The 27,856-nt window shown below is 38.3% G+C and overlaps 2 protein-coding genes across 2 annotated transcripts; one reads left to right on the top strand and one right to left on the bottom strand.

Moving 5' to 3' along the window:
• The first annotated feature begins 2,415 nt into the window (after nucleotides 1–2,415).
• On the top strand, nucleotides 2,416–5,323 carry LOC110116280. Its single transcript, XM_020849795.2, has 3 exons — nucleotides 2,416–2,562; nucleotides 2,825–3,322; nucleotides 4,599–5,323. The coding sequence occupies exons 1-3, from the start codon at nucleotides 2,490–2,492 to the stop codon at nucleotides 5,117–5,119; spliced, it is 1,092 nt and encodes a 363-aa protein (XP_020705454.1). The 5' UTR covers nucleotides 2,416–2,489; the 3' UTR covers nucleotides 5,120–5,323.
• Nucleotides 5,324–5,385: 62 nt separating this feature from the next.
• Nucleotides 5,386–25,308, bottom strand: LOC110116281 (probable protein phosphatase 2C 78). Its single transcript, XM_020849796.2, has 5 exons — nucleotides 24,874–25,308; nucleotides 24,693–24,785; nucleotides 24,310–24,593; nucleotides 6,089–6,319; nucleotides 5,386–6,002 (listed from the first exon to the last, which is right to left on the bottom strand). Exons 1-5 carry the CDS (start codon nucleotides 25,130–25,132, stop codon nucleotides 5,739–5,741), a joined length of 1,131 nt encoding a protein of 376 aa, XP_020705455.1. The 5' UTR covers nucleotides 25,133–25,308; the 3' UTR covers nucleotides 5,386–5,738.
• Nucleotides 25,309–27,856: the final 2,548 nt, after the last annotated feature.

The following is a 27,856-nucleotide window of genomic DNA, read 5'->3' as shown; positions in this document are numbered from 1 at the left end:
GTCGCCATTCTACAAACATATCAGAAGTAACGAAGTCGACGACTTTAGTGAGTTTGTCGAGTCACATTTCTACAGTTGGATCAGATGTAACAAATAAACAATGACGAAGGGTCGCGAGAGGGACTCACATCGATTTTGTGTCGAGTCAGGTCAACTTGGAACCCCGACGAGTCATTTCCGGGTTGAACTTTTTGACTAGTTTGTAAAAATGAGTCGTCTTCGAGTCGGGTCAAACAGTCACGTGTCAATATCGGGTTCAACTCAAACCCAACACATTACCCGATTTTGATACCCCTAGAATAACTTATTACATTATTATTTCAAATATAAAAATAATATGTTCACTAATTTCTAACAATTTGAGATTTCTTTTGGGACAATTTACTTAGTATTTTTTAAAATAATTTTTAAATATAAAAATTTTTTATTTAAAAAATTTTATACTAAAAAAAAAGTTTAAAAGATATTAAGATAACTGTACCAAATGAAGCCTAAATCCATACATAAATTGTTATAACTTATATCACATTAGAAATGATAAGTATGTTATAAACAAAATATATCATGAATTGACATGTTTTATTTATGAGCAAAATCTTAAAAGTATGAATGAGAATGCACTAATATAATATAGTTGATATGAATTAGATAAACATCGTTTATAATGGTAATTATAGACTTGGAACGCATGAGTTATTATTAGATGATAGTATAATGTTAGCTTAAGTATTCTCTTGACCCAAGTCTCCTGGCTTCAGTCCCCCCAATCTCCGTCGCTCGACTAGGGCCTCTTTGATTACAAGCACCTGCCGATTATGATCCCTCCGAATTCCATCACCTAATTACGATTCCTCCAATGACAGTCGCCCGCTAACTACAACTTTTTTATGTTCGCCGCCTACCGACTATGATCCCTCTGTCCATTGTCACCTGGAAAACACAATCCCTCCATACTTTATCACCTGATAATCTTTCATTATTTTAATAATGTCAGTTTTGCTATTAAAGATCTTGACAATTTAATATTTAATTTTAAGGCCTATTTGGATCAAGTTTTTAATTATTTCATTTTTCATACAATAATCCTAATTATATTTGAGTATAATTTTTGGGGGCTTTAAACTTTATTTAATGAAAAATAATTTTATTTCATTAATTCAAAACCTATGTCAAAATATTATATTACGCACACTTACATCAAATCAAACATCACTAAGCTAGAATTCCGAATTAATTCAATATTATTTTTTCTTATTTATGATAAATCCCAACTTTTAAAAATTTCTACCCAATCCGTATGAGAAGCTCCACTCTAGTGGTGATGTGGAGCTTGCGTTCCGGCAAATCAAATTTAATTCAGATCTAATAGCAAAATATGAAAATTATTAATTAAAATTATTACATGTATAAATATAATATATTATTTATAATCATTGATTTGTATATAATTTAATTAGTTTGAAGAAATCTATCATTAAACAACACTAATTAAGTTTTAGTTTTAATTAATTAAAAATAATAATCACGGAGCGAATTTCGAGGTTCCGACAGAATCATATGGAATGACTCCCGAGTCCCGAGGTTTTGGCGCGAAATGCGGTTATCGGGTTGCAGTGGTCCACTTGCGATCCGATCCGAATTCACTAATCCACGCGCTAATTGGGCCAGGTTTACGCACCATTCAAGTATGCGGGCTTCCGCTTGTCGGTGGAATAAGTGCAGGAAATTGCGCCAAGATCATCGTGAGGGTACGACTTAAATTCATAAATTGGACGGGGCAGATGGACCCGCGTAATTTATAAACCCTAAACCCAAAAAAACGACCTCATTTTGTAACTTCGAGGTAATTTTAAATTCGGGCGCACCTCGAGGTTTATTGGCCGGTCCAATTAATTGGTCCAAGCGCACCGCCTTCTTCCTTGAATTGAGCCCTGTTCTTGCAGCGGCCCGACAGGGATTTGTCGTACGTAGATGATTTATGTTTTAAAACAGCCATCTTAATCTGTACCGCTGGAACATTGCATGCAAATGGAACGTTTCAATGGGAAAAAATAGGTGAGAATGAATGGAAAAATTACTAAATTTAAAATGTATAAAATATTATAAATTTTTATATTTATATATCGAATATATATTTTTCATATTTTTTTATAATATTATAATATAAATTATTATCAATAATGTCACTGACGTAAGTTTGAAATATAATTTTTATGATATTTAATAAATGATCTAAGGTAGAGTGATTGAATAAAGATGATTATATTTATAAATTTAATATTTAAATTAAAAAAAAAATCTCAAAAAATCATTTTTTATGCTTAATTGTTTTTTGTGGGTGAATATAATTATTTTTTTGAGTGCTGTTTCGATTTTTAATTTGAAAACTGCAGAGGGTGAGAGCTCCGGAGGAGCACCAGAACTGAAGCTGAGTATTAAAATAAGCTTTCCGTCTGCTTCGGCCAATCCAGCGACTACTATTCGAGGAGATGAGGGTTCTCAGTGTGTTGCTTCTCTGCCTCTTCTGCGCCAGTTATGCTCTTCCAGCTCAGGAACTTGATGGTTTGCTCTCCTTTGGCTTGATCTTTTTAAGTTTTAAGCTAGTTTTTCTTCGTTTGATGTTGTTTTTGACTAAGTTGGTGTTACAAAGTGTTGATTTTGGAGTTCTGTGTGCTTGCATTTTGGTATGGTAATTTTGATTTCTGCTACTTTTGTTCAGAACTGGCCTCTAACTCAACGCATTTCCTCAAACAACTTTTAAGCCATTTCATTTTGTCCTGAAAGCAGATCTGTAATGACGTTTGTTGTATCTGTTATGGAGCAGAATTCCTTCTTAATGGAAGCTTTGAGATTGCACCCAAACCTTCCAAGCTGAACAAGACGAGGATCCTGGGTAAACATTCCCTCCCCAACTGGACCATCCATGGCTTGGTTGAGTACATTTCCGGCGGACCTCAGCCTGGTGGAATGTACTTCCGGGTGGCTCACGGCGACCATGCCGTGCGCCTTGGCAACGAGGCTTCCATTTCGCAGAACATAAGTGTTAAGCCAGGCTCCTTTTACTCTCTCACCTTTGGCGCGTCGAGGACCTGCGCGCAGGACGAGGTGCTAAGAGTCTCTGTGCCGCCTTACTCCGGCGATCTCCCTCTTCAAACCCTCTATAGCAGCGATGGAGGAGACACGTATGCTTGGGCATTTAAAGCAGCCACTTCAAGTGCTCAGGTCATTTTCCGCAATATTGGTGTGCAAGAGGATCCTGCATGTGGCCCTCTTATAGATGCAGTGGCTATCAAGGAGCTTATTCCTGTTACTCCTACTAGAGGTAATTGATCAATGAATACTTTATGGCTTCGTTTGGGACGGCTTTTTTATTGCTTTTTAAAACTGAATTTTAGAAAAAAAAAAAAAAAAAAAAAAATTGTACTAGAACTCCATTTTAGAAAGCAATAAAAAAGCCGTCCAAACGAAGCCTATATCTGAAGAGTTTAATTGGTAGTATTTTTGGTGAGAAGAATTGGAATGGTATTTCGGAAATCAAGTTTTTTGCCGGATTTATGAAATTCATTGGCTCTAGAGGAAGAGTTCGTTGTTCTATAGTCAAACAGTAACACAGAATTTAATAGGATTTATCATGAATGTTACCAAACAGTTTTTAGGATTTAGGTCCCTCGGGATTTTCGATATCCGGATTTAGAGGATTTACGAAATACTACTTAAATCAAAACAGCTCTTAAAATTTTAGTCTAATACATACATGTGATGTGTTGAGGTAATTTGTAAGCAAATGATGATGATAACACAACATAAATGAATACAAACATGTTGCCTTACATTTAATTCTTTGTTTCTCATACAAGTGAAGAAAAAACATGGAGATTTCAAACTATAGCATGCAATAACTTAGATTAAGGCCAAACCAAGAGACTGTTTTGTTGTTAGCAGATACGTTTATTAGTGATCTCTTTCTTGAAGATAAAATATTGAGGGGCTAACGAATATTTAAGCTGTAGGAAAAGGTTTATGGACTGTTTTGTTCAACTTTTTTCTATGAGTAATGCGATGTGGGACTAAAAATTTGGCCCCAAACTTTACCCAATGCAATAAGATTTCTACAGTAGCCTTGTTTTTTGATTGAGCAGAATGATGACAAGAGTAATTTCATTGTGTATTGTGCTAGGTTTTTCATCCTATGCTCATTATTTCATATATTGCTTATTTTATTTGGCTCTTTTCCTGTATTTCCAAGCAACATTTGAAATTTTATTTTCAAATGCAGCTTTTAAAATAAAATTTTTATATTTCTTCTTTAAATAGTTTTATAACAGCAACTGATAAACCTTCTTTATCAAAAGATGCTCATTCAAATGGTGGCATGTAGATTTAATGGCGCATTTAAAGCCATTATTTATTATCTGTTTGATTCACATTCACTGTTGTCGTCTCTGAAGATAAAATTTGTTATTCCTTTATTCATCAGTTAATTTAGGATAAGGACAATGTCTTATGAATCATAAGTGCTATTTATTCTTTATCCAATATATGAAGGGAATCCATTAAAACTTATTATAAGGCTTAAGGAAAACAAGTTTATTTTGCAGGTAACTTGGTTAAAAATGGAGGTTATGAAATAGGACCTCATGTCTTCAAAAACTCATCATCGGGTACTCTCCTCCCTCCGAAGCAAGAAGATGCCAATTCTCCTCTTCTTGGATGGATAATTGAATCCCTCAAGGCGGTAAAATACATCGACTCGCCGCATTTCTCCGTGCCTTTTGGCCAATATGCTGTCGAGCTTCTTGCGGGAAGGGAGAGCGCAATAGCTCAAATTGTTCGAACCGTTCCTAACAAGTCATACAACCTCACCTTTGTCGTTGGAGATGCGAAGAATGATTGCCATGGATCGATGCTCATTGAAGCTTTCGCAGGCAATAGCACAGTTAAGGTTCCCTATAATTCCACTGGAGCTGGTAAATATGTGGCTGCAAGTCTCAAGTTCAAGGCATTGGGGATAAGAACAAGGATCACCTTCTTCAGCTCATTTTACCATACTAAGTTAAATGATCCTGGAACCTTGTGTGGGCCTGTTTTGGATGAGGTTAGGTTGTATCCGGTGTCTTAGTTTAGCTGTCTTTGATGTTGAGGTTAATTTTCCCTTTTGTTTCTTTTTCTATGTTTGGTAGTAGCACTTAGTGCATGTAAAGCACCTTCAAGCGAAGGTTGCGAACCAACTTAAACTTGTTATGCTTTTATAATGTTTGCATTACTCGAGTGAGAATGTGAGATTGACTTAAAATGGAAATTTAATGGAGTTTGGAACTCTAAAGCCATGCTTTTATTATGGAGCAAAAAATCAATTGCAAGATACAAACCAAACAAATGGTAAAATTCTCGCTAAGCACATGTAAGCCTACATTTTCTTCACCATCACGGCTTGGAAAGATGCGTTATATCCTGTTAGTGTTCAGTAACAAGCCAATATCTGAAGACAAACAAGTATTGCCATTCAGGAATGGTTAAATTTTTATGTAACAAAGAGTGACGGGATGCATTAGAGATTTACAGCGGCTTATCATCAGTTTCAGGAAAGATTATTCTGTGTGGACACCGGATGAGAGAACCGTTCAGTACCGCTCGGTATTAAGTTCGGTATGAAGTGCGGTAATTTTTGAGGTGACATAACGCATTTTTATTGGTCTCTGAACGACGTTTGGACTCCGCACAGAATAATTTGTCCAGTTTCATGAGTGAAAATTGTCAACAGATTCATGAGTATTGAGGGAGAATATATCAACAGGAGCGCTGATGCAATTGTAAATCTGACCTTTAAATCTTTGATTTGTTTCATGATGTTGATGATGGTCAAGGTAAATCACTATGACTGTGATGTCATCATGGAAGTGTCGTCTTACTCCCTTCTCTAATCTTTTGATATCATCATATTTCATTTCATTCTTCTTCGCAGCCTCGTTGAGAGCTGCTCTCACCAATCTCTTAGCTATTCCCTGCATTGAACTTTCAATGTTAGTGAATGCAAAAAAGGTCCGTTCTGTAAGAGATCATCAAGTTGGAAGTGCAAGAGAACACGTACTGATCTTGGGCTGTTGAAGACTATCTCCACTGCAGCTTCATCACTTAGTTGTTCCCAAAGACCATCAGATGCAAAAATCAAGAACAAGTCATGGGTTCTTAATTTATGCATCCGAATAGATGGCTCGGCAGTAATGACAGGCCGCTTCAAAGGGATGACAAACTGCTTGAAGAAGGGGTCTCTACTGAACTCAGGTTTCTTAAGGTATGCATCTCCGATTGACCGGGATACCTAAACAGGCCGAATGACGAAGTTTGGATCAGTAATCTATTGGATGGAAGGGACTAGGTAAGAAGTACCTGCAACTGTAGTACAACTACAATAAGGATATAGGTTATATAAATTTTTTAGTAGTAAATGAGGTTTCATTTGGGATAGTTTTCTTGTTGTTTCATAAAGCAATTTTTTTAGTAAAAAATCTTCTTTTTTTATAAAAAAAATTGCTTTAAAATACAGTAAGAAAAACATTTCAAATGGAACCTAAGTCTTTAAATATAATTGTTAGGTGGCAAGAGTCCTAATATTATTCAAGATAAAAGATGGCATGTATATCAATAAAGAGTTTTACACTATTTGAGAGATTCTCTTGCGCTAATTGGAAAGCCACTTCCAGCTAGTTGACATAATTGCCCGTCAATGCAGTGTCACTTCATTTGTAAATCAAACATGTATTATTCTTTAACAGTTGCCCTTACGGAATAAGAATCAAGAAAGTGACAATAGGTCCAACAATGTGAACTTTGATACCAATTAATACAGTATATCAGTAAGATGTTACACATGGCAAAGAGGCACAGGTCTTGGAAACAGTGAATAAAATTCAATGTTAAGATTGGAAATATAGAGAAGAGAGAGATATATGAACGACCAGGCTGTGAAAATTGGACCGAAAAACGAACCAAAAGAATGAGAGGTTCACATTTAAACTGATCGAACCAAAATTGAATATGATGACATAATAAATACTAAAATTATCATAATAATGATGCTATAATTTTAAATTATGTGATAAAAAATTAAATATAATAAAAAATTATGAATAAAAAAATATAAACAAATAATCAAAGGAACTCTTTTTAAAACAAAGGAGATAAAGTGTTTGAGTAGTTCTCAATTAACCATTCATGATTACATAACAATTCAAATATAAATATACAAATAAATCTAGAAGGCATCTCCTAGATTTAAAGCATCAAAAGTTGAATATCTAAATTCTCTTTCATCAAAACTTTCCCCTCCAAATGCATCAATATCATCACTTTCAAGTATTTTATGATCATCTTTAACATTATCTAAAAACATCATCATCAACATAATAGAAATATAAAATATTATATCTATATTGAACATCTTTTTAAAATGATATATAATTTAATTCAATTGAGAATTTATTTTGAGATTCTCTAATACAACTAATATTTACTTTTTCAATAATAGGAGTGACAACTTTTGCATAAATTTCAGTCTGTAATTCTCCAAAAGAAGCTCCAAAATTGATTCTTCATTTGTATAATCCAAAGGATCATAGTTTCTTTTTTTAATTTGAAATCTATAAAATTAATATGAATAATTATTAAAAAATTATGTATCTTTCTATACAAAAATATTTAAATGTAATTAAAACTCATACAATCATACATATGCCTCAAATTGATATTGTAGAAAACAAATACAAAATCATTAAGACTTTGATGCTCTAGATGATTTCGTCTCTTGATGTGAATTTGCTCAAATATACTCATATTTCTTCCATATCAAGAAGATGAATATATTTGAATAAAAATCTTAACAGTCAATTTCTGCAAATTTGGTGCACTTGATCCAAATATCTTTCACCATTCATCTATAAACAGTTAAATATTAGTTAGTTAATAAGTGATTGATATGCAAGAAAATTTTCATCTATAAACAATTAAATATTAATTAGTTAATAAGTGATTGATATGCATAAAAAAAAATGCATATTAAAATGATTGTTTAACTTACCAGGCTGCATTTCTTTGGTCATTGTTAATATGATTGTTTTGTCAAAGCTTTCTAAATTGTCAAGAAAAAGCATAACCTCCTTTATTGCTGCTGATGATTTCACTCATGGCTGATGGTTGAATAGACAACAAGAATATGAGCTTAATTAATTTTCTTGTATATTATCCTTGGGATATAACTTTCTTGAAATCTATGGATAGTTTTGATATTACAAAGGATGTCACGACTTCGGTTAATTATTTTGTGAAGTTGTGGAGTATGTAGGATCACAGAATGTTGTGCAACTGATTACAAATAATGCAACAAACTACAAGAAGGCATGAGAACTACTACATGAAAGATTTGACAATATATGTTGGTCTCCATGTTCTGCTTATTGCTTAAATATTATTCTGCAAAATATTGAAAACATACCTCATATTTAGGATATTACAAAAAGAGCATCAAAAGTTGTAATTTTTTTACAACCATGTTTTATTTTGGCTAGGAAATGAGATGAGATACCCAAATGATATCATAGGGAATAGTAAACATTTATATATTTGCAACTTCACATTTGTTATATTTATGATAGCATTTCATTCTAGTTTATTATGTATGAATATGTTGATTCAATGAGTAGTGACTACACTAGCACATTTTAAAATGATTAAAAATGAATGATATTGAAAAAGTAAAATTAAGTTATATATGGGAAATAAGCCCACATAAGTAAAGGCGAAAACCTGACGAAGTAAGTCTATACTTTCAAAATTCTAGAAGTTGGAAATTCAGACCAAACCTTGAATGATAAAACAACTTCAATTATGAAAGTTGGGAATTTGAACACAACCTTGAATTAGAAAGCTGAAATGATGCAAAAGCCTAAAACCATTATATCACTAGTATAAATGTGTTGAGTAGTAAACATTACAGAAAATAATATTATGTATTTCTCATGTCTAGCATAAAACTTTACACATATTTTAAATTAATTGTCAACATGTTTACTATTATTTCTTATTCATTGAACCTTACCTCATTAGCAATGGTTATACTACAAATAAGAGATAGGAGTCAGTGGGGTAGTAGACAGGGACGCTGACTATTTTATTGTGTATAGATACATTTTGTGTGTATAAAGAGACTTTTGGGTATGTATGTAAATTTTAAAAGTTAGTAAAGCTCTGTATTTTATTTGAGATGTGTATCTTATTTGATGTATATTACATATGCTTCATGTTATTAAGTTGTTATGTATAAAGCTTAATATGCTAGGATATTTTGAATAGGCTATTTCTTACTCCCTAATTTTGATGGAGGCAATTTGGAATGAGAGTTATTAAGAAGGATGTCTGTTCAGATTCTCCTTCTCTGTTACACTCTAATTTGATCATAATGAGTCAAAAAAGGGTGTGACAGATATAGCTCACATTGTTAAGTCTAAGCTTTCTTAATATTTCAAATGGCTATAGTTTTAAACTCTTTTAGGACCCTTAGAGCCATGGGAAAACTTTAAAGGAGCTATTTGGTTCGGCTGTCTTCTTCTCCCTCTCTCTTCCCCTAAATTCTCCACTCAATGAGATTTTTAATAATCTCAATGGAATTTTCTCTGGGTGCATTGAAGCAACTATTGTTGAAGTCGTTGCCACTATCACTCATTGCTTTGAGTGGAAAATTAAATCTCTTTTTAAGGATTTTGAATGCATTCTATGATAATGAGGTTAATGTTGGTTGGTATTCTTTTATTTGACATAAACACTATGCATTATGATATTCCTATTTTGCAGGAAGAGTGGGGAAGTGTTTCTTATAAATTTGATGCAATGTAGAAAGGTTTATTTAAGAACCTATATAATGCCTAGGGTTTGAAATATACCTTACTATAATGGATGGATTTGAGTGATTCGAACTTCTCTGAATTCGTGGATTGTGCACGCTCGAAGTCCTTGAAGACTTCGAGACTGGAGGACTATTCTGTAGGGAGTTGAAACAGCTTGGATGGAAATCGTCTCGGTTTGAAGGTGATCTCTTCTCCGGCAAGCTCCAAACTCCAGATAATCAATGGGAGGATGGATAGGAAGCTCTAAGGAGTCGAAACAAAACAGTAGAGCTCCTGAGAGTGAATAGAATGGGAGATGGCTTGGCATGAGCAAATCCCGTCCCTTTAGCCTATTCAGCTGCTTGGAGCCAAAACCAAGGGTTGGGATCGATCAGATGGATGCCTTGGATGCTGGACACCTGGATCAGGTGGTTAGAGGAGTAGGGAGCGTGCTGCTCAAGTGGCAAGGAAGGACATCCTTTCCATGTGCATGAAGGGGACCACGAGCTCGTTTGGCTATGCTGGGCGGCTGACTTAAAACTATTGATGTGTTCCGATCTTGCAACATTGATTTTCATACAACTTGCAAGTTCTGTAACCTTCACTCTTAATCGAAAAACCACCTTTTCTTTGAATATCCTTATATCTTCAGCCTCCTAATCAATTGTCTCCCTTGGGCTTCTATTTTCTTTCTCCTATCAAACTTGCTTTAACTTTGTTCTTACATAATAATATGGGGGTTATTTCCGTTGTTGTTAAAAGGGTATACTGTTAGCAAAACATTCTCTCTATTCTTGTGTATTTACTTTACTGCCATTGTACTCTTATATATACTCATGTTGTATCATTCTTCATTAATAAGATTTACTATTTTCCTTCCATTCTCTCTCTCTGTCTTCTCCGCTCAAGGAGATTCTTGGCTGCTCCTCTCTCATGGTATCAAGAGCCATCTATGGGAGATAAAAAATCAGCTAACTCCCTTCCTCCCTCCTCCTCCACCCTCCTTGAAACTTCCTCCACCGTTCTTTCCATACCACCCCCTCTCAAATTCTTAGTCTTTAACATCAAGAACCTCGCTCCGCACACCTCACTTCTGACAACTACGCTATCTGGTGGACGCAAATTCTTCAGCAATTCACCGCCAATGGCTAGGCCGGCCATCTAACCGGAGCAACTCCTCCCGTCGTCATCTCTTCTACCGACTACGCACGATTGCGGCTTGAGGACAACAACCTCCTCTCCGCTCTATTCTCCACGATTTCACAGTCTATTCTACCATACATCCTCTCCTCCAACACAGCTCAAGATGCTTGGTCGGTTCTTGAACGGCGTCTCCAATCCACCAGCCGATCTCGTGTCATCCAACTCATAAACAAACTCCATCACATCCAGTTGAAAGATCTTACCATACAACAATATCTTGCCCACATAAAATCCATTGTCGATAACATTGTCGCCTCCGGATCACAAATCGATCCGGAATATATCATTCTTCATATCCTTAATGGCCTTCCACCCACCTACAACTCATTCAAGACCGCCATTTGCACTTCACTTCTCCCTATAGATCTCGACACTTTCTACTCTCTTATCTGTAACGAGGAGATTAATCTCCACTAAGAACATCTTAAAGAACAACCAACAAGTTCGCCGGCCACAACCCTCTACGCTTCTTCATACAACCAATCCCGCAGACGAACTCAGAAACGATTCTTCAAAAGCAAGTACTCACCGGCATCTTCCAGCAATCCGCCTAACCAAACTGCATCGTCCACCTCCACAGCGTCCGCAAGACCCATATGCCAAATATGTGGCAAGACCGGTCACATAACCCTCAACTGTTGGCATCGATGCAACTTCAAGTTTGCTCCCACAGTTTCAAGATCGCCATGTGCTCTTCTTACACACTTGTCCACTTCAGTCATTCAAGATTGGGTTCTCGACTCCGGTGCTTTAACACATCTCACACCGGATGGCAACAATCTTCATTTACCCGCAGCCTATCATGGGCCCAACACAATGTCAATCACCAACGAATCCTCTCTCTCCATTCAAAATTCCAGTCAATGCCTCCTTCCTTTACCCGACACACCCCGTAAGCTCCGCCTATGTAATATCCTTCATGTATCATTGCTCAGACACAACCTATTATCTGTTTCTAAACTAACCTCGAATAATTCTGTCTCAATTTGCTTTGATGCTAACGAGTTTGAAATTAAGGATCTTCAGAACCAACGAACGCTTCTTCGTGAACATCTTCATAACGATCTCTATCAGATTTGTATGTCTCCCGACACCTCAACTTCGGCTCTCACTGCTACCACCAAGTCTTCTCAACTTTGGCATGCCCGCCTTGGACATCCGAACAATCGTCTCCTCTCGGTCCTCGCTCACAGCATACCCGAACTCTCCAACGTTTCAAATTATTTCGTTTGTACTTCTTGTAACATGGCCAAGAGCCACAAGCAATATTTTAATAAAAGTCTTTCGGTTACTTCCGTTCCATTTGATCTCATTCACTCAGACGTCTGGGGCCCCCAACACTGTTAAATTCGTTAGAAGGATACCAACATTACATTATTTTCATTGATGACTTTACACGCTTTTCTTGGCTTTACTTCATGCACTTAAAACAAGAAGCTCTCACAAAATTTAAATCATTTTGCAATCTTGTTAAAAACCAACACCAATGCACCCCCAAAGTTTTTGCGCTCTGACGGGGGCGGCAAATTTACTAGCAATGCCTTCAAATCTTACTTGCAAGAATTAGGCATCACTCAGCAACTCAATTGCTTTCACACTCCCGAGCAAAATGGCCTTGCTGAGCGAAAACACAGACACATTCTTGATCTTACTTGAACTCTCCTACACGCTTCAAATCTACCAAACCAATTCTGGGCCGAAGCTCTGTTAACAGCTCATTATCTTATCAACTGTCTCCCTTCTAAATCTATCTCCCTACAAACTCCTTATGAACGTCTTCAAGGAAAATCTCCAACATATTCTCATCTCCGTACATTCGTATGCCTTTGTTTTCCTTGGTTAAAACCATACACCTTTGATAAATTCTCCCCACGATCTCACAAATGCATTTTCCTTGGCTACTCGCCTACTCCCCAAAATCTCACATATCTCGTCACGCCGTATTTTATGAGAACACCTTTCCCTATAAATCCTCCAACCCCACATCTACTCCTTCACAACCTTTACCAAACAAACACATTTCACCACGTCTCCTCATTCCTACATCATTTGCATCTACCTCAACCATCCCACCTCATCCCTCAAATATCACACACACAACCTGCTTTGCCCATCTGCCATCCCACCTCTTCTTCCACACCTGTTTTCATTCAACCACATTCTCCAACTACCCTTCCTCCTTAAAGTCCACCCAAGCCGACCAACACTCATCCTATTCATCCCATGCAAACTAGGCATAAATCCGGAATCTCAAAACCGCGACAAATCTTTAATCTTATCAGCTATACCAATTCCTAATCCACTCCAACAACCTACACTCAAGCCGCAAAGTTCGACCACTGGCGAACTGCCATGCTCGATGAATTCACTGCTTTCCAGAAATAGGGAACCTGGCCCCTAGTCTCCGCTCCACCAGATAAACCAATTCTCGGCTGCAAATGGACCTTTAAAACCAAACTTCTCCCTACATGTCAAGTAGATCGCTCCAAAGCCCGCCTCGTCGCTCTCGTCTACGATAAAAAATTTGGCGTTAACTATACCGAAACATTCAGCCCCGTAGCCAAAATGCCTACCATCTGCATCCTGCTCACTCTTTCTCTTCATTGATATTGGCAAATGCTTCAACTCAACGTCTCCAACGCATTCCTGCACGGTGATCTCCTGACGACTTTTACATGCGCCAACCATTAAGATTCAAGGACCCGCACCACCGTGACTCCGTCTGCAAGCTTAACAAATCCCTCTACGGTCTGAAACAAGCTCCTCGCCAATGGTTCCAGAAACTCACAAGCTTTCTACAATCCAAAGGATTCGGGTTTAGTCGTTCCGATCCCACTAATAATATTTCATCAAAATAATATTCATATTTATATACTAATCTATATAGATGATATTCTCGTCACAGAAAACGACCAACCTGCCATTCAACTTCTATTAAAGCAACTACATTCACACTTTACTCTCAAGCAACTCGGTCAAATCTCCCTCTTCCTCGGCATTCAAGTTCTCCGAACCAATACAAGCTACTTTCTAACACAACAACACTACGCCACAAAACTTCTACATGACGCCGGCTTCGACAACTGCAAAGCAGCGCCAACTCCTATCACACCGAACTCCAAACACAAACACAACAACTCACAGCCATTCCATGATCCAACCCTCTATCGTAAACTCGCTGGATCGCTACAATATCTCTCCATAACCCATCCAGATATCGCCTTTGCAATAAATCTCGTCTTCCAGCACATGCAGCAACCCACTGTTCAAGACTTTCAAGCTCTCAAAAGACTACTATGGTACATAAAAGGGACCCTATCCTTTGGTCTTCCATCACATTCAGAGACCTCACGCTAAACTCCTCTACGGATGCTGACTAGGCGTCTGATACCATCGATCAGAAGTCCATTTTGGGTTTTTGCACCTTCTTGGGTCATAATCTCATTTCTTAGTCAGTCAAGAAGCAGGTCACAATGGCAAAATCATCTACCGAAGCAAAATATAGATCTTTATCGGCAGCGGCTTCATAAGTCATTTGGCTACGTCGGTTAGTTGTCGAACTAAGTCTTCCGCAACCATCACCGACCATGATTCATTGCAACAACGTTTCAGCCATAGCTCTCGCAAAGAATCTCATCTTCCACGCCAGAACCAAACACATCGAGATCGACTATCACTTCATTCGACAACACATCGGGTCTGACGATATAACACTTACATATCCTCGAAGGATCAAATCGTTGATATTCTAACAAAGCCCTTCTTCATCACTCGTTTTAACGATCTTCACGAGAAATTAACAATTCGACCTTCAAATGATTAATTTGAGAGAGGTTGTTAGCAAAACATTCCCTCTATTCTTGTGTATTTACTTTACTGCCATTGTACTCTTATATATACTTATTGCAGACTAGAATATATGCGACGATAGAGTTAGAAAATTTTCGTCTCAGCATTGTATGGATATCCGGCACACAAACAGAAGATGAAAGAACACCATGATTTTTAAGTGGAAAAGCCTGGAAAGAGAAAAACCACAGGGCCACACCCAGTTGAAAGCATTCCACTAGTATTTGTTTGAGGTACAAGAGGTTGACTCGTCCTTAAAATTTAGTATAATCAGATTATAATGATTCACTCCCGGATTGAAATCCAATTACAAATAAGTCGTGTATTCGAGCTGAATTTCAGAGTCACTTTGACATTAGATAAAATTCTGACGTCAATTGGAAATCGGGTAGAGTTTCAGCATCACTGGAAAGTCGGGCGGAATTCCAATCACTTGGAAGTCGGGCGGAATTCTGATATCACTTGGAAGTTGGACGAAACTACAACATCGCTTGGAAGTCGGGCAGAATTCCAACATCACTTGAAAGTCGGGCAAAATTCTGGCGTCACTTGGAAGTTTGGTAAAATTCCGACGTCACTTGGAAGTGGAACATAATTTCGGCGTCACTTGGAAGTCGGACGGAGCTCCGACGTCACTTGAACATCGGGCGGAACTCCGGCGTCACTTGAACGTCGGGCGAAACTCCGACGGTGGTCGACCTTCTTCTCTTCTCTTCTCCTTCTTCTTCTTGCTTGGGTCCCCTCTCAAGAGAAATGAGGGCTATTTATAATTTTTTGAGGATGGCATAACCAGTAAATAGAAGGAGGATCAAGGGCAAATGTGGAATGGTTCGAATGGACGGCCGATATTGAATCCCTTGATCGTGGACCGTTTATCAGACATTTGAAGGTCTTAACGATATTGGAATTCAGCGATCTCGGGCTCATTGAATTCGTCTTGTTGAGCCGCTCGATTCGACTATAAGCATGCCATGTTTGGAAACTGTTTGGTAATCCAAATTGTGATTTGAACCTTCCAACAGCGCTTCAAATCTTCGATTAAAACTCATTTGGGGCTCGGATTGAGTTGAATTTGGTGTCGTTGGGTTCTTATTTCCAATACGCTCAGTTTGACTGTAAGTTTACTGAAATCTAAGTTCAGATGATCCCAGATTTATTTTTTGAAGCTTCCAACCTGATATTGCCTCGAGATTCGTGCCCGATCAAGATAATTTTTGGATGATATATCAATACTCATGCTGTATCATTCTTCATTAATAAGCTTTAATATTTCCCTTCCATTCTCTCTCTGTCTTCTCCACTCAAGGAGATTCTTGGCTGCTCCTCTCTCATATACTACCTCACCATCTGCTGCTTGATATAATTCATATGGCAGGAGAAAAATAACGGGAGGCTTGATAATAACATTGCTAATTTTACCACTTTATAGATAAAAACTTCAACAGGCTTTATTAGATCAAAAGTCTCAAAATGGAAAATATCTTATAAAATCCAATCACTACTGCTATAATCTTCGGTTCTCTAGCCTCGAGATGTTCACTGTTAATGGATTGTCTAATCAACTTTTGACACTGCGAAATAATGAATGACCTTCTTCCTGTAATATCAAAATCTGCTCCAGGATCGTCCTGGGACGATCAGTGGGAATTTGCTCCAGAATTTGCCCAGATTTGTTCCAGGTGTTTTCCTGTAGACATCGTCCAGGCCGATCGAGGCATCGTCCAGGCCGATTTGCACTGTTCAAAATATCGGCCGGAAAATAGTTCTGAGAACCGTCCAGGACGATCGAAATTGGTCTGATCGTCCCGGGACGATCTGGCGATCGGCCGGGCCGATCTGAGTCTTATAAAGCTGAAATCAGCTCATTTTGAAGAGAGAGAAAATTTATAAAAATATCTGATTTTTCTGAGGAGAGAGAAAGTCGAAAAGCTTTTTGGAAAAGTTGATTTTCGGACGACGCGGAGCTGTTTTCGTCCGACGAGACTGTTTGAGAAATTGCTGTACGCAAGGTAAGGCACATTCCGCCTTTCTCAATTTTCAGAACCGTCGTGTTTGGCGGTATTTTCTATTCGGATTTTGTTTCCGTTAGTGATTTTCGTCCGTATCTTTCAATTGGTTCAGTTTTTACGGCGTAACTTTCTGTATGTTGTTGACGTGCCGAGTGTGCACATTTTGGTTATTTTCTGAAGATTTTTGTCCGGGTTTTTTTGATTCGACGGTGTTTTTAGTCGACTTGATTTTTCTGTGTAATTGAAAATTGTCTGTGCAGTAGAATTAAAGTCTTGTAATGTTGTTATCTACATTCTGTGCAAATTTGGTATTTTGTAATTTTCAGGAAAAATTGTGTAAATTCTGTATACTGCCGTTGTGCTGCCCGATTTTTGTCTGATTTCTACAAATAATCAAAGGAACTCTTTTTAAAACAAAGGAGATAAAGTGTTTGAGTAGTTCTCAATTAACCATTCATGATTACATAACAATTCAAATATAAATATACAAATAAATCTAGAAGGCATCTCCTAGATTTAAAGCATCAAAAGTTGAATATCTAAATTCTCTTTCATCAAAAGTTTCCCCTCCAAATGCATCAATATCATCACTTTCAAGTATTTTATGATCATCTTTAACATTATCTAAAAACATCATCATCAACATAATAGAAATATAAAATATTATATCTATATTGAACATCTTTTTAAAATGATATATAATCTAATTCAATTGAGAATTTACTTTGATATTCTCTAATACAACTAATATTACTTTTTCAACAATAGGAGTGACAACTTCTGCATAAATTTCAGTCTATAAATTCTCCAAAACAAGCTCCAGAATTGATTCTTCATTTGAATAATCCAAAGGATTATAGTTTCTTTTTTTTAATTTGAAATCTATAAAATTAATATGAATAATTATTAAAAATTATGTATCTCTGTATACAAAAATATTTAAATGTAATTAAAACTCATACAATGATACATATGCCTCAAATTGATATTGTACTAAACAAATACAAAATCATTAAGCCTTTGATGCTCTAGATGATTTGCTCAAATATACTCCTATTTCTTTCATATCAAGAAGATGAATATATTTGAATACAAATCTTAACAGTCAATTTCTGCAAATTTGGTGCACTTGATCTAAATATCTTTCACCATTCATCTATAAATAATTAAATATTAGTTAGTTAATAAGTGATTGATATGCATGAAAATTTTCATCTATAAACAATTAAATATTAATTAGTTAATAAGTGATTGATATGCATAAAAAAAATGCATATTAAAATGATTGTTCCTATATTCTTCTTTTGATTCTTCCATTCTATTTCTGCTTTCATACTTGTAATTTTTCTTCACATTTAAAGATATTGGGCTTCCGCCCTCAATTTCCTCCCCCCAAAAAGAATTTCGTACATCAAATCCTATGCCCTTATAAGAGTAAATATATGTGGAAATGGTTGTTCAGGGAAGAATTAAAGAGTTCAAGTCACAAAAATATACTCTCTATATCCCTAGCCATAAATCATGAAATGTCATAGGTTCAATTTCCATGCTTTGCGAAGAATATATTCTCGAAAAAGAAAGAACCACCAATAAGTAATAGCATTTGAAAGGAGAATTCCAGATTTCATGATGGCATGGAAAAAATGCAAACAGTCGAGCAGATGCTATCAGAACCTTATCTTGAAGAATAATATTGCTTTACATAATGGACAACAATCAGTAAGTGGATAACTCCATGATTCATTTCTCTGATATATGTTTCGGAAAGAATAAAACTAATAAAACTTACAGCTAGGCATTATAGAACAGATGAGATATACTCCGCTAGACTAGGGGTCTAAGAAGGAATAAATGGACAAACCTTTGCTGAACAGCAATAATAATCCATAACCACCTAAAGGCCATGAATTCAAAACTAACGGGCCAAAAAAAAGAGATGTGGAGAGATGAAAATATATGTTTACTATTAAATGCTCAAAAGCAGTCTATAAGCATAAACATAACTTAAAACAACACAAGAAAATGGAAGAATTAATGGCATGTTAGTAATAAAATAGTATAAGGAAATATGCACCCTAATGCACGTGAAAGGCAAATATAAAAGAACTGCTAATGATCCTGAAATGTGAAGATGCCTAGTTCACTTTTGTTTTAGCTAGATGACACAACCTTAGATAAAATTTAACAAAACCAAATCTTTCTTGGAACCAGCCATATGTGGGAATAACCAATAGGAAAAATGAAGAAACCATACGCCAAAGGCATCCTTAGAGAAGCAGCGGATACCAACAAAACCTATCTTATGTTGGATGAAGCAGTACTTTGATTTCTGGTTAAAGAAGAAAATTGATCTGAGAGGTAAGGTGAATGATAAATGATGTTGTGCAATAAACTGAGGCTAAACTGTGAACCCTAGAAAAAAACATTAAGTCTTTGAAAAATAACGTGCCTGTACAAATACCAACCATGAACGAATCATCTGTTCACCACGGGATTACTTTCAATACAGAAATAATGAAGAGGACAATCTAATGTGCATCAATTGCCCCATGGAGATGCCTATTGGTAACTCCCAATTCCCAAATAATAGTCTGCCAGATGAACTTTCACAAGAATGCCACTATATCAATACCGATCACTTGATCCACGTTCTATAACTGTAGAACCTAAAACCGATAGTTTCATTCAATGGTATCAAACAAATCTCATATCTATGCTTTAAGTTTGATACGTGAAATTGATGTAGTGGATCGTCGGAAGACTCGACCTGCAAGAAGGATTTAGTTTTTCCCAATCTAGGGAAGAAGAATATGAAGAGCTCAAAGGCTTCAAAGAGTGTAATATATCATTCAATGAGCTTTCCCTACTACAATGCACACATATATAACCCATCTATAGAATATTCTAGAGAGATTTGTAACAAACTAGATAAGTTATTCCTAAGGAGGACTATTAGCTATAATGTTCCACATCATTCTCCCCTTGTGTCAAAAAGCTCGACTCCATCGAGGCATGTTATTAGAAGGGAGGTAGGGTGGCAAACAAATTCCTGGATCGAAGACTTTGAATGCAGACTCTAAAATTACCACATGAAGAGGCTTTCCCCAATCCAAGTGAGAAGGTTCAGCTTTAGAATCCTTGAATTGAACTAACATTTCAATTTTCCAATTGGTTGGTGAATATGAGTTCTTGGAACAGAACCAATCCTTTGTGAAATCAACGACAAAAACAAGATCACTGTAAGGATATAAATTAGCATATTTTTCCCAAATTCCACAAGATAGAGAGGTGAGCGCATTCTCCCATTTAGTTTTATCCCATTCCTCCTCCTCGACTGTTTTCATGAGCTCGAAGGCAAGTGCTAATATCTCACTGTTACATCTGAGGGAAACCCCCTTATCTTCTTCCTCAATGTTATGAAGCACCCATTCCATTTCTGGCTCGTAACCCTCCTTAGCTTGAGTTACCAACTCTTCCAACTTGGTATAACTTTCACTCCATGATGGATGCAATTGGTCACCTGCAAAGAAATGATATGCTTTCCCCTCCACCTCAATGTAGCTCCATCCAAGAGCCTTACTTTGGTTATTCTTTTTCAAACTAGATCTTACATTCTCAACATCATCCCACATTATCTTCTCATTTGGGTACAAAGGAAGAGCATTTGTGGCATCCTTCTGGGACTGGCGCTTTTGAAAGAAGGATACCAGAACTTCAATGAGGAAGTCCACTTTTGAAGAACACGGATCTTCTTTTGAAACAAATTTGAGCTTGTTGAAAATCAAGTCTTGGAGCTCCTCAGCGGGTAAGACAGATAACTTTTTGTAAAATCAGCGCGCTTGTTAATTGCACCAATATTGCACAATGCAAAGTCTCGCAGCTTAGGTATTTGTTTGAATGCCAGAATTTGAAAAGCTTGTAGATGGGCATAATGAGCTAGAAGCACATCATCATCACTCATTTGACTCCCGGTATGATCATCAATCTCAAAACCTTCATAAAACTGTAATAATTCAACCAGTTGGGAAAAAAGACGACCATTTTCATGAGTATAAAGAGCACTCAAATGACACTTGGGAACAACATCAACATCTGCAACAATGGCCTTCAAGAATCTTCTTGTTAGAAGTTGGCTCAATAAATCAATGAGGAACTCCATGAACCTTTCACAATATAGTATACAAGAATCATCCACTTTTTCACCATGCGAATCACCAAAATGGCTTTCTTTGCTATCAACTTGCTTGGCCTTCAACTCAAGTATCTCCAGAATTTCTTCAATTAGATCCCTTAGGAATGCTGCCTCCAGCATTTTTGAAGGATCAAATGGTTTTCCTAGCTTATTGACTTCTTTGGCCTCTTTCCTAATCATTTTTCTCCACTTGCTTGTTAGCTGGGGGTTTAAGCATAGCTCCGTCGGGAATCTATCAGGTGAAAGGTAGTGCCATAACTGCAAGCCTATTAACTTCAGAACAATTTCACTGACAATCTCATCTTCCGAACTCTGCACAGAGAAAACTAGCAAACAGGAAAATAGAGGAACAGAAGGTTCTGCTTTAAAATGAACTTGTGAATTCTCTTCTATAGTAAGCTTTCTTCCCTCTACCTTCAGCCGAAGAACCCTCCACAAGAATCCCCTAAATGCATCCTTCCGATCATGAAAGCAACTCCATGCCGCCACGTTTTCTTGAAACATCACATTAATCTTGAGGATCATCGACATAAGGTGCTGCTCGAAAGTAGCCGTTTCTGATGTGGGGTCAAGGAAACGGAGTGAAAGTGAGTGTGGAATCATACTGGAGTGAGAGAAAACAGCGGGCATGGGATTGCCAAAGCAGAGCGGACGTGAGGGCGGAGTGGTGTCGGTGCGGAAATCGTGTTGGAACGGCTTCGGATCATGGGTCTGGTTGTGAGATGAGGCGGAATCGGGATTGCAGATCTGGTCGCGATCAACATCCATCTCACGTGGACGGGAGGAGGGGCCGAATCTCGCGTGGACAAAAGGGGGCTCCGTCTGAGCAGGCGGCAATGGAGGAGTGGAAGTGGCGGGATTGAGAGGAGCTAGAAGTGGTCCAGTGAGCTGAGCAGAGGCAGAATCGATAACAACAATGGCAGTTGTTTCTTCAGCTTCCATATCCCGATCATCATGTCCACCTTTCTCAGTCGAAATAGCCAAACTATCTTTGATTCTGCTGTGCGAATCAAAGGCATGCTGAACATGCTCTAGAGGCCGGAAGGAATCGGAAGTGAAATCGGAATAAACTCCAACACAGGATATTGGGCGTGCGAGCAGATCTGAATGGCATTTGGCGTGCTTGAGCAGAGGGGGTTCGCGCCACTGGAGCGGGAGTTCGAGCGGAGGGTATTCATCAACGAAGGTGGGGGAATGGCAGGACTGATGGCGTTTGCGTGGAGTGGACGAGGAGATCAAAGAAGAAGAAGAATACCTCGGTATGGTTGCCGGCGACATTCTCATCTTCCTCATTGCCCGAAGGTTTTCTCGAATCCGATCAAGATTTCTGTCTACCTGATCGAGCGATTCCTTCGATTGAGCTTGATAGAAGGCGATCCGGCTTCGAGGAGCGTCGACAGCCCACCTTCCTTGGCGTCGATCGTCGTCGACCGCCAATCTTGTTTTGCGGCTTCGATCGTCGAAAATCAACTCAATCAGAGTCCAAATGAGTCTTAATCGAATAAAGTCCAACAAACCCAAGATCACCGAATTCCGACATCATTAAGACCTTCAAATGTCCAACGAACGGTGCACGATCGAGGAATTCAATATCGACCGTCCATTCGACCACTCCCTATTCGCCCCTGATCTCACCCCTATTTACAAGCTATGCCACCCATAAAAACTATAAATAGAGCCCTCATTCTTCACAAGAGGGACCCAAGCAAGAAGAAGTGAAGAATAAGAGAAGGGGAAGGAGAATCAACTCTTCCTCGACCACCGCCGGAGTTCTTCCCGCCGCCCGAACAAGCCAGGATTTTGTCGGATATTCGGGAGAACGCCGGAATTCTGCCCGACTTTCACGGGATGCCAGAATTCTGCCCAAGTTTCACGGGATTCTGAAATTCTTCCCAATTAACGACAGAGTTCCCTGCTGACGCCGAAACTCAGCTCAAATGATGCCGGAGTTCTGCTCAGCCACCAATAGACGTTGGACTTCTACTCGACGTCAGACCTTCACTCTTCGCCAAGTTTCTACCCGACGCCGGACTTCCACCGGTTATCGGACTTTCGCTTGACGTATATCTGAAGATGAATTTCTTTCCATTGTTGGACTTTATTCCTGACGCCGTCCTTCTGACCTTCATCGTCAGACACAGTCCTTTCAACCTCCGTCGCCAGCCGACTACGGTTCTCCTTACTTACGCGTCCGTCGACTACAGTCCTTCCAACCTCTGTCGCCAGCTGACTATGGTCATCCTAACTTACGTCGCCCGCCGACTACAGTCCTTCCAATAAAGCGAATACGTCAACAGTGACTCTTTGTATTCCCAACATGTAATGTACTTCATATAATGTACATCAATGATCAAACCCAAGGCCTTCCTCAAAGGAAGGGCTTCATTTGTAATCGACTATAATACTAGTGGATTCATTCAAACTGGGCTAGGCCCCGCGGTTTTTCCCCCTTTTCAGGGGTTTTCCACGTAAAAATATTGGTGTCTCATAAATGCTAGACCCTCTCTCTTATCTGATTGCGTGTCGGATTTTCGTACAACGCTAAGACAATAAACTTTATATTTTTCTACCGCCGCGAATATTCCTAGACGCAACAAAGTTGATCAAGTTTTCTCTTTCAGTTCAATGGCATATCAGAAACAGTTTCATTCAAATTCAATCATCATATTATAAGATTTAGAATAGCATAGGTTTTTTTATACTTATAATCTTTTAGGTGAAGTCGCAAAGGTTTTGTTAAGGTCCGTGAGTGTTTTGAGTATTTGATAGGAGAAAAATATGTTGATATAAAATATCAAATGATTTTCCCCTCTTTCATAAGCTTAATAATATATGAAAAATATGTTGATATAGAAATACTAAGTGGATGAACACCATCAAACACAACTTTGATCGCTTTGGTTCACGCAGCACAGAACTTCCCTCATAATCTTGTCTTCCATCAATTCTTAGTGGATTAAAATCAGGAAACAATAAGTACCGATGAAAACTTAATCAAAAGGAATAACAGAGAGTCAATCGAGAGTTGGCATAACTTAAATCAGATATAGCTTTAGCTAATTAATACCAAGATAATGCACCCAGAGGTTTCATTTTTCAAGAGAAATAGAAATATCAAGGTAATCAAAGACAAATTCAAGAGCCACGAACAGAAGGAAGAAGAGTGTCAACGCCGTCTCACCTGTATAATCCCTTTAATCCGCCAAACTCCACGGTTATGCACTACAATGTGGGAATCATCCGGGTGTAGCTCGACCAGCTCCTGCCTGACCTCCTCCACTGCAACATTATGATCACTAGTCAATCGCTCCGCCACCACATCCTTTCCATCCGGCGTCCTATGGCCGAGCACAGCACGCGAATCTCCCAAATTCGCAACGTAGAGCATATCCTCCGTAATCGCCCCAACAAGGCAACACGACCCAACTGAAGCAATCTGAGGCCGAGGGCAAATTATTGGGTCAGGTGACCGAAACCATCTCTCCGTTCGGTCGCCAATAAAAATGCGACATCTGTTAGGCATTTTTTTAATTTAATATTAACGCTGAGGCCGAGACGGCCAATATCGCTTCACCAAATGCAGGAACTCCTCCTCCGTCGCATCGAACGCCTTCTTTATCACGTCGGCAGATACGCCTCCTTGCTCCGAAGCAAACTCTACAAAATCAAAATCCAGCAGCATTAAACCCAATCCAACCAATTCGATCTAAACAGCAAATCAGATATGAGAATTCGATGTACTCACTGTGGAGGTGAGGAAAAAGCCGGGTGTTAACGAATCGGGAGGCTTCGGGACCGCCATGGCCATCATAGACGCCGATGAAGGTCGCAAATGGGGTGGTGACGACCTGGCCCTGGTCTTCTAACATAGAATTAGCTTGTACGACGGCGATGGAGAAGACGCCGTCTGCGTGTGGCTTCAGATCCAGATGCCATAGAAGCCCATCGCCGCCACCGAACCGCCCAAAGCACCGCTCTAGCCGCCGGAAGAACGGTCGAAGCATCTTCGCTCAATTTCCTTGCTTCCAGCGCCGCTCTTCTGATCTTTCTTGTATTCGATTGAAAGTTTGGGACCTGAATTGAAAAGAGGAAATGGATGTCAGTATAATGGATTTGAAATGGGAAGAATACCTAATAAGAGTGGCGTTCGCGTGTATAACGCGTGAAGAAGAGGGAAAGTGACGAAAACACTTCAAGTTTCGCGGGAGCAGAGGATATTTATTTTTTGGGATTTTTACATACATGCCACTTTATAACATGTATATTACATATTTAACACTCAAAACTTAAATATATGTTTAGTAAATTCATTTGATTGTATTTTTATTGTAATAATTAAATAACGATATGTATAATCTAAATTAAAAATAGATATTTAAGTATACGAAAACAGCTTAATTAAAATTTAATTTTGGCATTTAATATCTAATTTAAAGGATATATAAATTTAAATTTATTTGGTAAAAAATGAATATATTTATGATACGTTTTAATTAATATTGATTTAATATTTTGGAATATTTGATAATCAGTTTATATTTATAATATTTAAAAATAAATTTAAGATTTAATAAATACGTTTAAAAGACCATCCTATTAAAATTTGTGTTAGAAATAATTTAAAAAATATATAGCATACATATTTACATCACAAAAAATCACCTTATTGTAGTATGAAAATTGGAGCATACCTAAATTGAAAACTAAAAAAATTAAAATTGGGTCATTCAAACTTCGACTTCAACAAACTTACAATCCAACGCTTTGCCACCATTTCCTATCTTGCTCAGTCACCGTCGCCAAGCCTTTGCTAGCCGACCATTGTTAGGCCTTTGTCAGACTATTTTCATCATTGAACATCCACTCGATTGTCACTATTGGATCTTCGCCATCTAAACATCACTATTTGGCCTCTAATTGGCCACTCCAGCATAATCTTTATCATTTGTGAGTCATTGCATTGCCTCCCTTAGTGCACCGCTTGACACGTTCCGTTGAACTCTCATTGTCATTCATTGTCACAGGCTTAAACAACACCGATGATCTTTAAACTTCTACATGATAGTTTTCACTACTTTTATAGAGGAAAATCATAGCTCAAGTAGGAGGATCGAATTTTTATAACATCAAAGTTTGTTGTATCGAGCAAGTTTGTGGGCTAATGTTGAGCATGAATAACTTGGTGAGTCGACATTGGTCAGAAGTCACGTGTGATTTGTGCCGAGGCTCAAATCCTCGTGGAATCATATATATGTGGAATTTTTTTTTTTTTTATATCCGGGGAATCATATATTTAATTATAAAGCAAATATTATGGGGACATTAATATTTACAATACTTATAAAGTTATAATACTCCACACATTTATTATGCTATCTAGTTGCTTTTATTTTTTCATACTTTTCTAAATTTTTTTCTCTTTGTTGCGTCCAGGAGTATTCGCGGCGGTAGAAAAATATAAAGTTTATCGTCTTAGCGTCGTACGAAAATCCGGCATGCAATCAGATAAGAGAAATGGTCTAGCATTTATGAGACACCAAGATTTTTACGTGGAAAACCCCTGAAAAGGGGGAAAACCCACGGGGCCTAGACCAATTTGAATGAATCCACTAGTATTGCAATCGATTACAAATGAGCCCTTCCTCGGTGGAAGGTCTTAACTTGATGTACATCTTATGGAGTACATTACATGATGTTAATACAAAGAGTAATTGTTAACATGTTTGTTTGGTCGGAAGGACCGTAGTCGGAGGTCGACGGAGGACGGAAGACTTGTAGTCGGTGGGCGACGTATGTCTGGAGGACCGTAGTCGGTTGGCGATGGAGGTAGGAAGGACTGTAGTCGGCAGGCGACGTAAGTAAGGAGGATCGTAGTTGGCGGGCGACAGAGGTCAGAAAGACTGTAGTCGGCGGGCTACATAAGTCAGGAGGACCATAGTCGGCAGGCGACAGAGGTCGGAAAGACTATAGTCGGCGGGCGGCATAAGTCCGGAGGACCGTAGTTGGCAGGCGACGAAGGTCAGAAAGACTATAGTCTAACGACGAAGATCAGAAGGACAGCGTCAGGTAGAAGTCCAACAATGAAAAGAAATCCATCTTCGTGTAGATGTCCAGCGAAGTCCGATAATCGGTAGAAGTCCGGCGCCGGGTAGAAACTTGGCGAAGAGTGAAGGTTCGATGTCGGGTAGAAGTCCGACGTCTGTTGGTGGCAAAGGAGAACTCCGGCTTCACTTGGGCGGAGTTTCGGCGTCAGGGAACTCTGTTGCAAATTGGGAAGAATTTCAGGATCACGTGGAAGTTGGGAAGAATTCCTGCATTCTCCCGAATATCACGCAGAATCCCGGCGTGTTCGGGCGGCAGGAAGAGCTCCGGCGGTGGTCGAGGAGGAGGGGATTCTCCTTTTCCCCTTTCTCTTCTTCTTCCCTTCTTCTTCTCTTTCTCCACTTCCCTCCCCCTTGTGTAGAATGAGGGCTCTATTTATAGTTTTTCTGGAGTGGCATAGTCCGTAAATAGGCGTGAGAACAGGGGCAAATTGGGATTGGTTTGAATGGACGGCCGATATCGAATCCTTTGATCATGCACCGTTCGTTGGACATTTGAAGGACTTAATGATGTCGGAATTCCGTGATCTTGGGCTCGTTGGATTCTTCTCGTTGAGCCGCTCGATTCGAGTATAAGCTCGTCAAAATCGGAGACCGTTTGGTAACTCAAATTGCGGTTTGAACCTT

This window comes from Dendrobium catenatum, unplaced genomic scaffold, assembly GCF_001605985.2.
Source record: "Dendrobium catenatum unplaced genomic scaffold, ASM160598v2 fragScaff_scaffold_601, whole genome shotgun sequence".
Lineage (NCBI taxonomy): Eukaryota > Viridiplantae > Streptophyta > Magnoliopsida > Asparagales > Orchidaceae > Dendrobium > Dendrobium catenatum.
This window is presented reverse-complemented; position numbering and strand designations above follow the sequence as displayed.

Excerpts from the sequence above, each read along its gene's own strand:
- LOC110116280 (XM_020849795.2), top strand. The coding sequence starts at position 2,490 with ATGAGGGTTCTCAGTGTGTTGCTTCTCTGCCTCTTCTGCGCCAGTTAT. Across the intron at positions 2,563-2,824 it reads TCCAGCTCAGGAACTTGATG|AATTCCTTCTTAATGGAAGC; the intron begins GTTTGCTCTCCT and ends GTTATGGAGCAG. Across the intron at positions 3,323-4,598 it reads TCCTGTTACTCCTACTAGAG|GTAACTTGGTTAAAAATGGA; the intron begins GTAATTGATCAA and ends TTTATTTTGCAG.
- LOC110116281 (XM_020849796.2), bottom strand. The coding sequence starts at position 25,132 with ATGCTTCGACCGTTCTTCCGGCGGCTAGAGCGGTGCTTTGGGCGGTTC. Across the intron at positions 6,320-24,309 it reads GGATTAAAGGGATTATACAG|GTATCCCGGTCAATCGGAGA; the intron begins GTGAGACGGCGT and ends CGGCCTGTTTAG. Across the intron at positions 6,003-6,088 it reads TCTTCAACAGCCCAAGATCA|GGAATAGCTAAGAGATTGGT; the intron begins GTACGTGTTCTC and ends AGTTCAATGCAG.